A 14725-nucleotide genomic window follows, 5' to 3' on the forward strand; every position below is an offset into this window, starting at 1 on the left:
TACTCAATCATAAGAACGAAATGTTGGGTTTATTAAAAGCCACAGCAGTCTTTTCTTGATTCAACCTAATTCCTGCCTGTAGTAGGCAGCCGGGTAGGATCCAGCACACCTGCTACCCTCGTCAGGATAAGCAGGAAGACAATGAATGAATGAAAGTCAGGTTTGTTGCACAGGCAAGGAAAATGTCAATTTCTGCTCAAGGCAACAGACTTATTATAAGACTGTCTAAATGCAGCACAATTTCACATTTGTACAAATGTAAAGTCTAAGTTCTCGCTTATCTTTAATTTAGCATACAGTGGATGGAAAGTTTGATGCCAATTGATGAACCAGTAAGAATGCATTGAGAAGTTTTAACCAGTGATCCAAGTATTCCTAAACTCAGCTCAGTTTAGTTTTGGCCCCATCATTCTTGCAATCTCCCTTTCTTTACCTAGATGTGTGTGGCCTGCCTGTCTGTGTGGTGTGCAAAAAAGAACAATAATAATAATAATAAACACAAAAATAAGAACTACTTACTTTTTTTTTTTTTTTAACAGGGGTTATCACAATATATCACTACATTGGTATGATTTGTCTGGCACAGTTAGTTCATCATTTTAACTTTGAAACTAAGATGTTTCTACTGATGCATCACACCCATTTTCATGTGATATGACTAACAGATTCCCTTGTTTGTCTTTAGAAAACGAAAATGAAAACCATTTAATGGAACATTGGCAATATGATATCAATGTTGGGGGAAAAAATGATATTCCACGTGCTTTGATCAAAGAGAGACTTTATGCGTGGCTGAAAGCCTGTGGAGTTGTGTAGCACATGCAAAGAAAATGACTAATAGTTGTCTTTTACCTCGTGTCTGAATGCGAAAGTTGATCTTGCTCTCTGATGGGTGGGTGATAGTGTAGCCGCAAAACTCAACAGACTCACTGGTGTAAAGAAAGAAAGGAAAACATTGTGCATGTTGGTTTCAAATGAGTTAAACATGACTTTGCTCAATTTATTCAAAAATACTGACTCTTTCATGATCATATATCGCAGTGAGTTCCCCAGGGTGTGGTCTTCATCATGCATCACAAATGTCACACTGCCCTCATCAGAACCATCAGCTTGGACCTAAAATAACATTGCAAATATTTCAAGCAACACAGTCCACAAATACTTTCATGCTATCCATCAACAGCGCTCCCTTGTGGATATCCTTCCGCGTTTTAAGCTAAAAAGGTACCGAGATCCAGCTTGAATATCAAGTAATTTATTTCTAGAAATGAAAAACATGGATTTAAGATCGTTAATTAAGTGGAGGGTTTAAAAAAAAAGTTGTTCTTGTTTTGATAATGACTGGTCCACGTGTGAGGGAACATTTGAACTTGCTCACCGCCACTACATCTATGCACTGTACCACGGTAAGTGTGTTTTTTTTTTCACTTAAAGCTATCGATTGTGGAGTAAAATGTACGGATATTCTAATAATCACGCTTATAAATTATTCGGCTGTGTGATGTCTATGCTTCTTACCATCTCTAGAATGCGTTTCTTCTCGCTTTCAGCAGCCATGCTGAACCCAAACAATCTTTGTCAGTGAATCGATTTAAAATTAGATTCGCAGGAAGGTCTGTCAGGCAAAAGTGGGTGATTTTTATTTTTTATTAATTTTTTTGTGCGAATTAGCAAAGAGGAAAATCAGGCATCAGTACGTTTTCTATTTGTATCTTCTTGTTTTTATGTTCATTTTTATGGAATAAATGTTGCAAAACCAATCTTTCTAAAAACCTATGAGGTTAAATTCGGGGACTAATTGATGATGTTTAAACGTCGCAATATTATGACGTAATACGTACGCACCAGTGGGCGTATACGGATGTAGTTCAGCAACAACAAGTCTATTGAGTTTTTTTGTATATGAAATATTAAATAGACTACATTACCCACTATCCTGGTAATTTAGGTTCCGGTCCGGAGGTTTGGGTGCTATAAGCAGAAGTCACTCGAAAGGGATTTGGAAGGTACGGAAGTCTTGTTATTTTGTCGACTTTTGCGTAATCGTGCTTCTTCGAACTCAATTTAGCAAACATTTGAAGTAAGCATTTAATAAGCCTTTCCATCGCCATTGGTGCATATTTGTGCCACTACCATTAAATGTACTTCGCTTGGTGTTGTCATCATTAGCATAGAAAAATAACTAGTCTATGTCTGTATAGTTTCTGGTTCGTGTTATCTAGTTATTTGGGAATAATCACAATGTGATTCGAATGTTGCCGCAGGCATTTTCATTCCTATTTAACCGTTCGGCAGTTTCGTTTTATCCTCCTGATCATTTTATGTTATTATTTTAACAGATCCGTGCCAGCTGTTACCATGGCAATTCTATTTGCCGTGGTGGCTCGTGGAACCACCATCCTAGCCAAGCATGCATGGTGTGGCGGAAACTTCCTCGAAGTAACAGAACAGATCCTGGCCAAAATTCCATCCGAGAATAACAAATTGACATACAGCCATGGCAGGTAAGTTTGCATTTCCTCCACAGATTTTTTTTTTTTTTTTCATTCTGATCTATTATCTCCACATGGTGCTCAGCATTTACTGCCGTTATCATTTTGGTGTATCATTAGCATTGTACTGTATCACCGAACACCACAACCCCAATTCCAACAATGACTGAATAAACATAAAACAGAATACAAGAATTTGCATATCTTGTTTAACCGATTTTTAATTATATACACCTTTTTCTTTAAACAACATTAAATAAACAATAGGGAAATGAAGACACAACGCTTCAGCTGTTCAACAGTCCGGGGTCTCGGTTGTTGTATCTCAGGCTTCATAATGTGCCACAGATTTTCATTAGGAGACAGGTCGAGACTGCAGGCAGGCCACTCTAGTACACGCACTCTTTCCCTAGAAAGCCACACTGTTGTAACACGTGCAGAATGGATTGCCATTGTCTTGCTGAAATAAGCAGAGGTATCCATTAAAAATACTAATAATACAATGTGAACATGATTTAAGGCTTCTTTCAATGCAAAGAATGAAATACTCATTCTTTATTCTAAGCCATGTACTCATTTGCTGTGAAGAGAGTACAGTGTATCACAAAAGTGAGTACACCCCTTGCATTTCTGCAGATATTTAAGTATATCTTTTTTTTGATAGGACAACACTGACAAAATGACACGTTGACACACTGAAAAGTAGTCCGTGTGCAGCTTATATACCGTAATTTTCGGACTATAAGCCGCTACTTTTTTCCCTCATTTTGAATTCTGCGGTTTATAGTCCAGTGCGGCTTATTTGTTTATTTATTTGGGTTAATAGGTAACACTTTATCTGACAGCGGCATCATAAGACTGCCATGAGACCACCATAATTATGACGTGACATTATCATGGACATTAATGAATGCTTATGATAGATGTCATTAAGTGTCATCCGACAAATTATGTCACCAACTCCATTAATGTCCAGCCTGGATCTTTTACAACCATTCAAAGGGAGATAATTTACCAAATGACACAAAATGACATCTGTTATAAGCATTATTTAATGCTCATGGCAGTGTCATGTCATAATTATGATGGTTTTATGACAGTCTGATGGCGCCACCTTCAAATAAAGTGTTAATAAATTCCATAACTAGCAATTAATGAAACAACTAGAACAGTAACGGAAGAAATAATTAGCACAGAAAATGAATTTTGATTTATTTACATCTGTAGCGCTGCAGTGCATGCTAGGAGGCCCGTTGGATGACAACAGTGTTGACAGCAGCTGGCAGCAGAGTTTGACTGTCTCCCCCAAGAGAACAATGATGGCCAAATGAAGCTTCTTGAAGCAATTAAGCTTTGGAGCTAATTGGTTCAAAGCTTAAAGAGCATACGACACGAGAAAAAAAGTCTTAAACGGCATTATTATGTGAATTAGAATCATATTTTGAGACGATTCGACTTAGGCCTGAACGATATATCGTTTAAACATCGCCATCGCGATGTGCGCATGTGCAATAGTCCCATCGCAAGGACGTGCGATAGTTTTTTAATTTCATTTTTTTTAATCCACAAACGTTTGTTTTGAGGAAGGAGAGGGGAAAAAAGCGCACAGTTTCTCTTTCTCTCCAGCAAGTCATCGGCTCCTCCCCCTTCCCCTGCAACAGCGGAGTGGAGGGAGGAGGGGCCGAACAGCAGAGCGGAGGGAGGAGGGCCCGTTCTCAAAGTGAAAGCAAGCAATCAACACGTTGGAGGAGCAAGGAAGACTGTATCCAAAAGGAGTTTTGGAAGTATTTTGGCAAGAACAAGACCATAAGGGACAAAAAACAGCCCTGTCGACAGTGCCTCGCCATGGTTGCCTCAACAAGAAGTAATCTGTCAAACATGTGGGACCATTTAAAACGCAGGTATCTATGCATTCCTGCTACGAGCTCCCCATCAGAGGCTTTTTAGCACAGGTGGGAACATTGTTAAATGCCAACGTTCTTGTCTCAAGCCTGCTATAGTGGATAAACTAATAGTCTTGGCCAAAAACCTATGAGACCCAGTTGAGAATTGCTGAGCAAGGAAGGTGGACGATATGCAGACAAATACATAACACAGCTGAAGGAATGTCTTTTCTTTTTATTCATGCATATTCAAGGCAGGAAATTTGGGAGTTAAAATGGTTCTGTTTTTCATCACAGTTATTTGCAGTTATTCAGTTCAATTATTTACAAGTTCAATTGAGTTTGTTTCTTTTATATTTAAATTTATTGTAAACCGTATTTTTCAAATAACTATATATAGTACAGCTTTTGATACTTAATATTTTTGTTGAAATATTTTTACAACTTTGTTGCCGTTTTGCAGTTTTATATTGTTATATTTTGTGTAAACAACTCAGGGGACTAATGCACTTGCACTTTTATTAGTCAGATTTAATATTTAAGTTCAAATATGTTGACAACTTTGTTGTTTAACTGAGGTTTTTATGTATTGTTATAGTTTGTGAACTCTTTTGTCATATTTAATATTTTTGTTCAAATATGTTGACAACTTTGTTGTTTTACTGAGGTTTTTATATATTGTTATAGTTTGTGAACAACTCTTTTATTTGTCATATTTAATATTTTTGTTCAAATATGTTGACAACTTTGTTGTTATTTTACAGAAGTTTTTATTTATTGTTATATTTTGTCAAAAACTTAGGGGACTAATGCACCTGCTCTTTTATTTATCATTTAATGTATTTGCTGCTGTTGAAGTGCAAAATATTGTATTCAATAAATGATCTATTTTGTGCAGACATGACTTCCTGGATACCTTCATACAGAAATCTTCATCATTCACAAATTAAACGGTATTATATGAATACACTGTGGTCACGGTGTGTTATGTAAAGTATTTCCAAACAGCTATTCAAGTCATTTAGTGAAAATTTCTTTAAAAAAGATAGATCTTTTTTTTTTTTTAATATCGCAATATAATATCGCAATATATTGCAAACCTAAAAAAAAATCGCAACAATAGTTTTTTCCAATATCGTTCAGGCCTAATTCGACTATATACAACAATTTAGCAAAGCACAGATGACGAGAAATTAGCCTTTTAATCTGCCGGTTAGCCACGCCTACCATTATAGGGCTTTAGCGTCCCCAACAGGTGGATCACGTCAGCGGTAGACTGGGCTCATCGATTTTACTATTCAGCCCATTGAGGGGGAATTATTCAGAACGAGGAAAACGCGACGAAGAAAGCCGCAAAATGTCATTGTTTCAGTCTCTCTACTCCAATATTTTTACAGGATATTCTTTTTATCCAAGTATTTTCCCCAATAGCAATATAAATGGCTTGAGAAGGACCAGTCAGCCCGTCGAGGGGGAACTATTCACAACGAGGAAAACGCGACGAAGAGAGCGGCAAAATGTCATTGTTTCTGTCTCTTTACTTCAATATTTTTACAGGATATTCTTTTTATCCAAGTATTTTCCCCAATTGCCAAATAAATGGCATGGTCATGACAAATAACAGTCTTGTGCTGAATGGAACATGAAATAATAAAAATGCATTTATTCAGGACGACATGGCAAAATTACTCCATAATGGTTAAAACTGTCGACTTCACCTTTACTGTCGCACCTCCCGAACTATATTTTATGACACCTAAATCGAACATATGTCATTTCCCTTCCCCGGCTTCGGAGAATGTAAACAAACCAGAAGGCGTGACAGCTAGCCGACATGCTAATCCGAACCGAGTGATGTTTCAAAGTAGAGGTGTGCGAAATTTCCGATTCTTAGACTATTCACGATTCGGCCGTGAAAGATTCGAGAACGATTCACAAACTTCCAAACTCCGATTATTGAAATATGTCAAGCGGAAGTAAAACACACTCGCGCGGTCTTCAGGACGCAATGAGGAACGGAGCGAGAGTAGCTAAACATCATGCTTGTCATTACCCGGCTCAACTCACGGCTCTAGCTCAACTCATGCCGCGAGATAAAAAAACAACATACCTGACAGCTGCCGAAAGCTGCTACAAAGTACGTCCACATAATGTTAAGGTAGATATCGTATTTATATAGGACTAGATACAGAATATACTCGGTGGCGATAGCAGCACATGTAGAGAAAGCTAGATGCGGGCGTTTGTAAACAGCCGCCATCTTAAAGCAGTAAACTTCCCTGCAAGGCTGTTGTAGCGAACCTTCCAAGCGAACCTAATTAACTTTTTATCTAAAATACTCCTAAATCGGTAAAATATTGACTTGAATCTATCTTTAAAAAGTTTTAAAACTTTCACATGTTGAAAGTAGACAAAAGGGAAATTATGGAATAACAGGAGCAATTTTAACAACTTTAACGGTTGATTGACAACATTAAATTAATTGAATGTAGTTTAAAGCTGCTGATACAGAATGGGGATTTGAGTATATTATTTATTGTTTTTAGCTGTTAACTTGATACTGAAATAGTCGTTTATTTAAGCCTGCGAGGCTTTTTTTTTCTTCAGTTTTTGTAACTAATGTACAAAACATTAGCAGCTAATAGCGGGGGGGGGGGGGGTCATCAATAATCGATTTATAATCGAATCGTAGCCTCTGAATTGTAATCGTAATCGAATCGTTAGGTGCCCAAAGATTCCCACCTCTATTTCAAAGTCTTCAAAGCGGAAAATCACACATAACTATCCTGGATTATTTGACATGACGACCCGGTTGTCTATTGTCGTTGCGGATCGGCAAACCGCCCGGCGGAGAGCAATTTACAGTTCGTTCCCCGGAGGAGGGTGGCTAGAGTTATTGTGCCGCTAACGTGCTGCTGCTAATGAGCATTAGGACAGCTTTTTACATGCCTATCAATGATCAAACGTAAGTAGTCCTTCATTTAAAGGAAGTTTGTAGTGTTTACTTTGTAATCGCTGTATTCGTATTTCACATAATACAAAACAAGATGTTTACTCACTTCCTCGTAAGTCCAATGGTCCCACAGTAAATATCCACGGTGAATGGGAACCTTTTGAAACTCCAAAAAGGCGCATACGCCTCTCCCTCATACAGAATGATTTTTCTGCAGCCGTTTGGCTGGCGTGATGCGAAAAATAAACATATTAATCCGCAAAATCAGCTGAATCCTTCGTCCCCATACACAACAGTACGCTGTATAGTGAAGAGGACGTCTTCTACCGTACACGTCACAGCGCCCTCCTCCTCAATGCAAGACCGAAGCCGGAAGTCACTCATTTTCCTGGCGCGGGATTCAAAAAACTAAATAAATATAGCGATCGCTTCCACACACATCCAAGCGGTCCATATCATTCAGGAGCATAAAATACCGCGTGTATTATGAAATAAACATGCTTTTTCGTGTCACAGGCACTTTAATGGTGGTTCATTTGGTCTTATGAGAGTCTTATGATGCCGCTGTCAAATAAAGTGTTACTGGTTGATATCTTTTGGTGTAAATATCCCATAATACAGTGAGGATATTTGCGGTTTATAGTCCAGTGTGGCTTATCTATGAACAAATGTCGTTTTTGTGTTAAATTTGGCGGGTGGCGGCTTATAGTCAGGTGCGCCTTATAGTGTAAAAATTACGGTAATAGAGTTAATTTATTTTCCCCTCAAAATAACTCAAAATATAGCCATTAATATCTAAACCCCTGGCAACAAAAGTGAGTACACCGTATGGGAACTAAGTCCATCCATAAATGTCCAAATTGAGTACTGCTTGTCATTTTCCCTCTAAAATGTCATGTGACTCGTTAGTGTTAGTAGGTCCAGGTGTGCATAGGGAGCAGGTGTGTTCAAATTTGTAGTGCAGCTCTCACTCTCTCATACTGGTCACTGACAGTTCCAACATTGCACCACATGGCAAAGAACTCTCTGGGGATCTTAAAAGACGTATTGTTGCGCTACATGAAGATGGCCAAGGTTACAAGAAGATTGCCAACACCCTGAAACTGAGCTGCAGCACAGATCCTCCAGGTTTTTAAAAGAGCAGGGTCCACTCAGAAAAGGCCTCGGGTTGGTCGTCTAAACAAGCTGAGCGCATGTGGTGAGCGTCACATCCAAATGCTTTCTTTGAAAGATCGTCATAGGAGTGCTGTCAGCAGTGCTGCAGAGATTGAAGAGGTGGGGGGTCAGCCTGTTCGTGCTCAGACCATATGCCGCACTCTACATCAAATGCGTGTGCATGGCTGTCACCCCAGGAGGAAGCCTCTTCTGAAGACAGTTCACAAGAAAGCCCGCAAACAGTTTGCTGAAGACATGTCAACAAAGCACATAGATTACTGGAACCTTGTCCTATTGTCTGATGAGACGAAGATTAATTTGTTTGGTTCCGATGGTCTCAAGCATGTGTGACGGCAACCAGGTGAGGAGTACAAAGATAAGTGTGTCATGCCTACAGTCAAGCATGGTGGTGGGAATGTCATAGTCTGGGGCTGCATGAGTGCTGCAGGTGTTGGGGAGTTACATTCCATTGAGGGAAAGATGAACTCCAACATGTACTGTGAAATACTGCAGCAGAGCATGATCCCCTCCCTCCAGAAACTGGGTCGCAGGCCAGTGTTCCAGCATGACAATGACCCCAATCACACCTCCAAGATGACCACCACTTTACTGAGGGTAAAGGTGATGGACTGGCCAAGCATGTCTCCAGACCTGAACCCAATAGAACATCTTTGTGGGGATCCTCAAGCAGAAGGTGGAGGTGCGCAAAGTCTCAAATATCCGGCAGCTCCGCAACGTCGTCATGGAGGAGTGGAAGAGCATTCCAGTGGCAACCTGTGAAGCTCTGGTCAACTCCATGTCCAGGGGGTAAAGGCAGTTCTGGATAACAGTGGTGGCCACACAAAATATTGACAACTTTCACTAAGGGGTGTACTCACTTTTGTTGCCAGTGGTTTAGATATTAATGGCTTTATTTTGAGCGGAAAATAAATTAACTCTATTATATAAGCTGCACACAGACTACTTTTCATTGTGTCAAAGTGTCATTTTGTCAGTGTTGTCCCATGAAAAGATATACTTAAATATTTGCAGAAATGCGATGGGTGCACTCACTTTTGTGATGCACTGTATATGGTCGAGTATTAATATTCTTTAACACTCTTATCTTTCAGTTATCTCTTTCATTACATCTGCCATGACAGAATCATATACCTGTGCATCACAGATGATGTAAGTATTGATTAACATCATCATTTAATCCAGTATTTCATTCTTTAACGTGCTTTGCATCTCAGCCACTCTGTGTAACAGATAAAATCAAACACATGCACCAAATTAAATTGTGATTGCATTGCACAAATAATTTTAAAAGCGGAATATGTGCTGGTTGGTTGTGTTTGTATGAACATATTTGTTTGTACATCATTCTTGTATTCGAAAGGACTTTGAAAGGTCACGCGCGTTCAGCTTCCTCAGTGAGATCAAGAGGCGCTTTCAGACCACATATGGGTCACGAGCACAAACAGCCTTGCCGTATGCCATGAACAGTGAGTTCTCGTCGACGTTGGCTGCTCAGATGGTAAGTTACACACAAGCGCTCTGAGTGTTTTTATTTATTTTTTGTGACAAGGAAGACATACTTTTTTCGGTGATGGGATGTGTTACTCGTCGTCTTTGTGCATGTGTAAAACATCTCATTTCTTTGTTCCGTCTTTCTTGCAGAAACATCACTCAGATCCACGGGGGTCAGATCGTCTTACTGAAACACAGATGCAAGTAGATGACTTAAAGGGCATTATGGTCCGCAACATTGGTGAGTGCTTGATCAATGGAAAGTAGTGCAGAGCGGTAAACCGAAAATTTACCGTCATCGAAATTCTTCACGATGACAGACGTAATTTTGACCATGTCGGCAAATTCGGTAATTTAATAAAACAAGAAAATATAGTCTTTTCTTCCCGCTTTGACTCTGTGTTGTTCGGCTATGTTCATTCCCCTTTAAGAAAGCTGGCAGTGTACTTACGTATGGAGTCACGTGGTTATCAGGAAGCCAAACAAACAGAAGCCCGGTAGGCTAGCGGCTAACGCTACAAGTAAACGGGATGGAGTCGGGCTTAAGTTAGCTTCGCCAAACTTTCACCCGACATTAAGTAAACTCTTGGCGGGTTCCAGAAGGGCTTTCACCCGCTGTCCTCCCTGGTTCTCACGATTTCAGAAGAGGATACTTTCAGTGCTTTCTTCTGGTAGCCAAGCCACAGGCTAACGCTAGCGGCTAACAGCGGCTACAAATGAACGTGAAAGAGTCGGATGGCTCTAACCTTGTCGAAACGGCTGAAATTAATGAGTGGACTGGACACGGACTTCATGTAGCAATCATTATGTCACGTTATTTGGCATCTCTGTGTGATTTCTCTGAAAGCTATAATGATGGTAAAGCACTCAGCATAAAGTATAATCCAACAGTGAAGCTTTTTTGTTTTTGTTTTTTTTTGTTTGTTTTTTTTTTTGTTACAGTGAAGCCTATATATAATATGACAGTGTCATGGCCACAGCTATTTTTCTGTATGTGTTTGCTTTATTCTGCCATCATAAAACCTTAAATATTTCATTGGCATCAGAGCAATACATCTTTAATCTGGTTGTGTCTGTGTGGGGGTAAACACTTGTGTTGAATAATTATGTCACAGCAGCCATTACCAATAAGTTGTCTGAAGTGTACTGTTAAAGCTGCAAGTCATTTGTGTTAGAATGACATGTTTGCACAGCCGTCATATAGATTTTTTTAATGTTGTACATTTTTCAAGTCATACAAGCTGTTATAAATGTTCACACTAGAATTGTTATTGTTTACAAGATTTTTTTTTTTAATACTTAATGTTTAGACTGCATGTGCAATTGTTAAATTGAAAGCTGGTAAATAAATTTAAAGAGAAACGGTTAATTTGTGTTCCATGCATTGATTCAAATTTTCAAATTATATAACAGTCCGCTTGGGCGAATTTATCGTAATATATCGTTATCGAGGTAAATCTGCTCAATTTATCGTGATACGTACTGAAGGCCATGTCGCCCAGCCCTAAGAAAAAGCAAATCTTTTTTTCCTTTTTCTTTTTAAAAAAAGACAAATTGGGCTGGAGAAGACATTAAAGCGTTTACAAAGCGTTGCTGTAATTTATTAAGCTGCATTATGCGTAATATAACGTTGACGTTTAATATATTTTAATTAGGAATATAGTGTAGAATATATTGCAATAATGAGTAAACATATCAAAGTCTTCATTTGTGATATAACATATTTTGTGCATTTTAACAATCTCCATATATCCATATTGCAGATTTGGTTGCCCAGAGAGGGGAGAAACTGGAATTGTTGATTGACAAAACAGAGAATCTGGTTGATTCTGTGAGTAGTTTATCCTCATCTAGCGCTGGCCGCTGGCTATTTATGTAGCTTAATGGAGACTTTTCTGTTTTTCTATTTAGTCCGTCACATTTAAGACCACAAGTCGTAATCTGGCCCGAGCCATGTGTATGAAAAACCTCAAGCTGACCTTTGTTGTTGTGCTGGTATGCCTGGTGAGTTATTTTACGTCATATGTTTGGTTTTATTAGATGTAGTCTCATTGTTCTTGGCTTTAGAATTGATTATTATGCTTCACACCTTGTTTGTCTGTTAGTTTTGAATAAATTTGCCCATTTCAGTAGTTCCTAAAAATGGTAACGGCACTGACGGACTGACGGACCACAATCGACTTTATGTAGGTTCTCTATGTAGCTGTCCTCTTTAGGGCAGGACAAAAACACCAGAGTAGCAGAGTAGTTTTAAAAAGTGTTATTCTGTCACAGGTGTGTGTGTGTGTGTATACTGGACTGTCTCAGAAAATTAGAATACACAATATTCTAATTTTCTGAGACAGTCCTGTACATTAATCCACCATTTAAAGCAGGGGTGTCCAAACTTTTTGCAAAGGGGACCAGATTTGGCGTGGTAAAAATGTGGGGGGCCGACCTTGGCTGACGTCCTTTACATAGAACAATATACAGGACTGTCTCAGAAAATTAGAATATTGTGTATTCTAATTTTCTGAGACAGTCCAGTATATGTATGTATGTATGTGTGTATATATATGTCTATATATGTGTGTGTGTGTGTATATATATATATGTGTGTGTGTGTGTGTGTGTGTATATGTGTGTGTGTGTGTGTGTATATGCAAACAATATTTTTAATTACCACAGTTAATTATTGCATCATTAACTTGTTTTCTTCCACTTCTTTGTAAGGTGGTCATTTACATTATTGTCTCTGCTTCCTGTGGAGGCCTCACCTGGCCCTCTTGTGTCAAATGAGAAGACCTTGAGCGTGACAAGGCTAATGCCGAAAAGGAGAGAAGCGCTTGTTCAACCATTGTTGCCAGTGGACGGAAAAATGACATTATTTGTGATTTACTTCTATAACCTCACATTGCCTTGAAGCCAATTCCTCCCACTGCTGCTTCTTTGATAGTGAACACATGGCTTCAAGAGAGGAAGTCCCACCTCATACCACTCAAATGGACTGCAGAAAGTTGGCCTACAACTGATGTGACACCATAATATTGTCTTAAAGTAGTTTGTTGGTCTGATGTGTAGCATTCACTGCTCTGTGTATTCTATCCATTCAAATGGAAAACAAAATACACCAAAATGACTGGTACTTAAATGCTTGCCGCGCACTGAAACGATGTATGGAAATTACAAGCTTCAGAGAAGTCCTGTAGAGCTACCAGACACACTGTCCATGGTCTCTTTACTGAATACTCATATTGGACAAAAATACACAGAGCATGACAAATCAGTGTTTGGATCTTATTGGAATATGAAACCCAGATGTTATGGGTTTCATACTAATCATAGTATCTCATGCAGTAAAAGATGTACAATAGTGCGATTATACGAAAAATAAATATTGTACATCTGAGTGATTATGCGGGTAATACTGAATACCTGTCGTGACTAATGACGATTGGAATTACTAATTCAGGGGGAAAAAAAGTTCTTGTCTGATGAAATTCTGTCCTTTATCATAACCTTAAGTCTCATCAAAATGCACTTTTGTTTACTTCTGGTGTTGTCTTTGTTTATTGATCATAATCATGAACATAGTAACTATACATACCAATTTGAAAGAATAAAAATGATACTATTGAGTTGATGTCTACAGCATTTAAATGTTTAAAAAATTCCATGTCACACTTAACAAAAAAGAGGGGGGGAAAAAACGTAATTGTCACTAGATCCTATGGGAATATGAAACCCAGATGTTATGGGTTTCATACCAATCATAGTATGTCATGCAGTAAAGCATAACAATCATAGTATGTAATGCCGTAAAAGATCTACAGAACTAAGATACAAAAATATCGTACATCCGAGGGATTATGCAGTCATTGCAGGTAATATTAAATACCCGTCGTGACTAATGACGACTCACGATTGGAATTACTAATTTAAAAAAAAAAAAAGTTCTTGTTTGATGAAATTCTGTCTTTATCATAGCCTTAAGTCTATCATCAAATTGCACTTTTACTTCTGGTGTTGTCTTTGTTAATTGATTATCATCATCATGAACATAGTTACTATACATACCAATTTGAAATAACAAAAATTATACTATTGAGTTGATGTTTACAGCATTTATACGTTAAAAACATCCATGTCATACTTAACAAAAAAGTAGAACAAAAAAAACTAAATCTCAATGTCTTCATAACTACATTTTGCTGTCCTAAAGCTCAGGTTTGTATGAATTTTAGAATCACATTATTTTGATCTCTTCAAAAAGCAATTAGCAAATAAATGATCATATGTTAACGAAATGAGGGCAGTAACACCCCCAAAAAAACGTCCACGTCAATGTAAAAACCAAGGCCATGTCCACACTGGCAGGATATTTGGAAAAAAGATCTTTTTCTACGGTTTGAGCTATCATCTACACGTGCACGCAGATTTAAACCAGGGTTCTTAAAAACAATGGGGAAGGTGAAGATTTGCGAATTCTGCGTTTGTGGCTCCATCATGTGGACACTGATAACCGAAGATTTACGTCACTGGCTGCGACAAATTTTGTCCTCACGTCACACATGAGACCAATTTTTACATTTGGAGTACATTAAATAGGCGCCTTTTTGCTTCCATTTTATTTTACAAACTCTTGCTGTGCTTCTTATTGAATAATGGGTATTTGGGAAAATTATTTTGTTTTGAATGTACTTAAAAATGAATGAAAGCGGTTGGCTGTGGAAGTTTTTTTTTTTTCTACA

At 38.3% G+C, this 14725-nt stretch overlaps 2 protein-coding genes across 7 annotated transcripts in view; one reads left to right on the forward strand and one right to left on the reverse strand.

The window, feature by feature from the left end:
- The window catches only part of polr1d (RNA polymerase I and III subunit D), a 22761-nt gene extending 20951 nt beyond the window's left edge, over positions 1-1810 (reverse strand). For 2 of the 3 annotated variants that reach the window (XM_057850679.1, XM_057850678.1), the window contains exons 1-3: positions 1519-1810; positions 1019-1116; positions 853-929 (exon numbers count right to left, since the gene is read on the reverse strand). In XM_057850679.1, the coding sequence (XP_057706662.1) occupies positions 853-929; positions 1019-1116; positions 1519-1557 (214 nt within the window). In that variant the 5' untranslated portion in view covers positions 1558-1810. The remainder of the gene's footprint in view (positions 1-852; positions 930-1018; positions 1117-1518) is intronic. The other variant, XM_057850677.1, reaches the window with a different exon arrangement.
- sybl1 (synaptobrevin-like 1) lies at positions 62-14670 on the forward strand. Of its 4 annotated transcripts, none has more exons than XM_057850673.1 (8): positions 62-160; positions 2340-2504; positions 9596-9653; positions 9865-10002; positions 10146-10236; positions 11759-11826; positions 11907-11999; positions 12708-14670. In XM_057850673.1, exons 1-8 carry the CDS (start codon positions 150-152, stop codon positions 12771-12773), a joined length of 690 nt encoding a protein of 229 aa, XP_057706656.1. In that variant the 5' UTR covers positions 62-149; the 3' UTR covers positions 12774-14670. The 4 variants fall into 4 exon arrangements, with proteins under 4 accessions (XP_057706656.1, XP_057706659.1, XP_057706657.1 ...); XM_057850676.1 differs by lacking the exon at positions 62-160 and adding an exon at positions 1260-1406; XM_057850674.1 differs by lacking the exon at positions 62-160 and adding an exon at positions 1850-2006 and having other exon boundaries at positions 12708-14669.
- The last annotated feature ends 55 nt before the right edge of the window (positions 14671-14725 follow it).

The sequence above is a fragment of the Corythoichthys intestinalis genome, chromosome 11 (assembly GCF_030265065.1).
Source record: "Corythoichthys intestinalis isolate RoL2023-P3 chromosome 11, ASM3026506v1, whole genome shotgun sequence".
NCBI lineage: Eukaryota > Metazoa > Chordata > Actinopteri > Syngnathiformes > Syngnathidae > Corythoichthys > Corythoichthys intestinalis.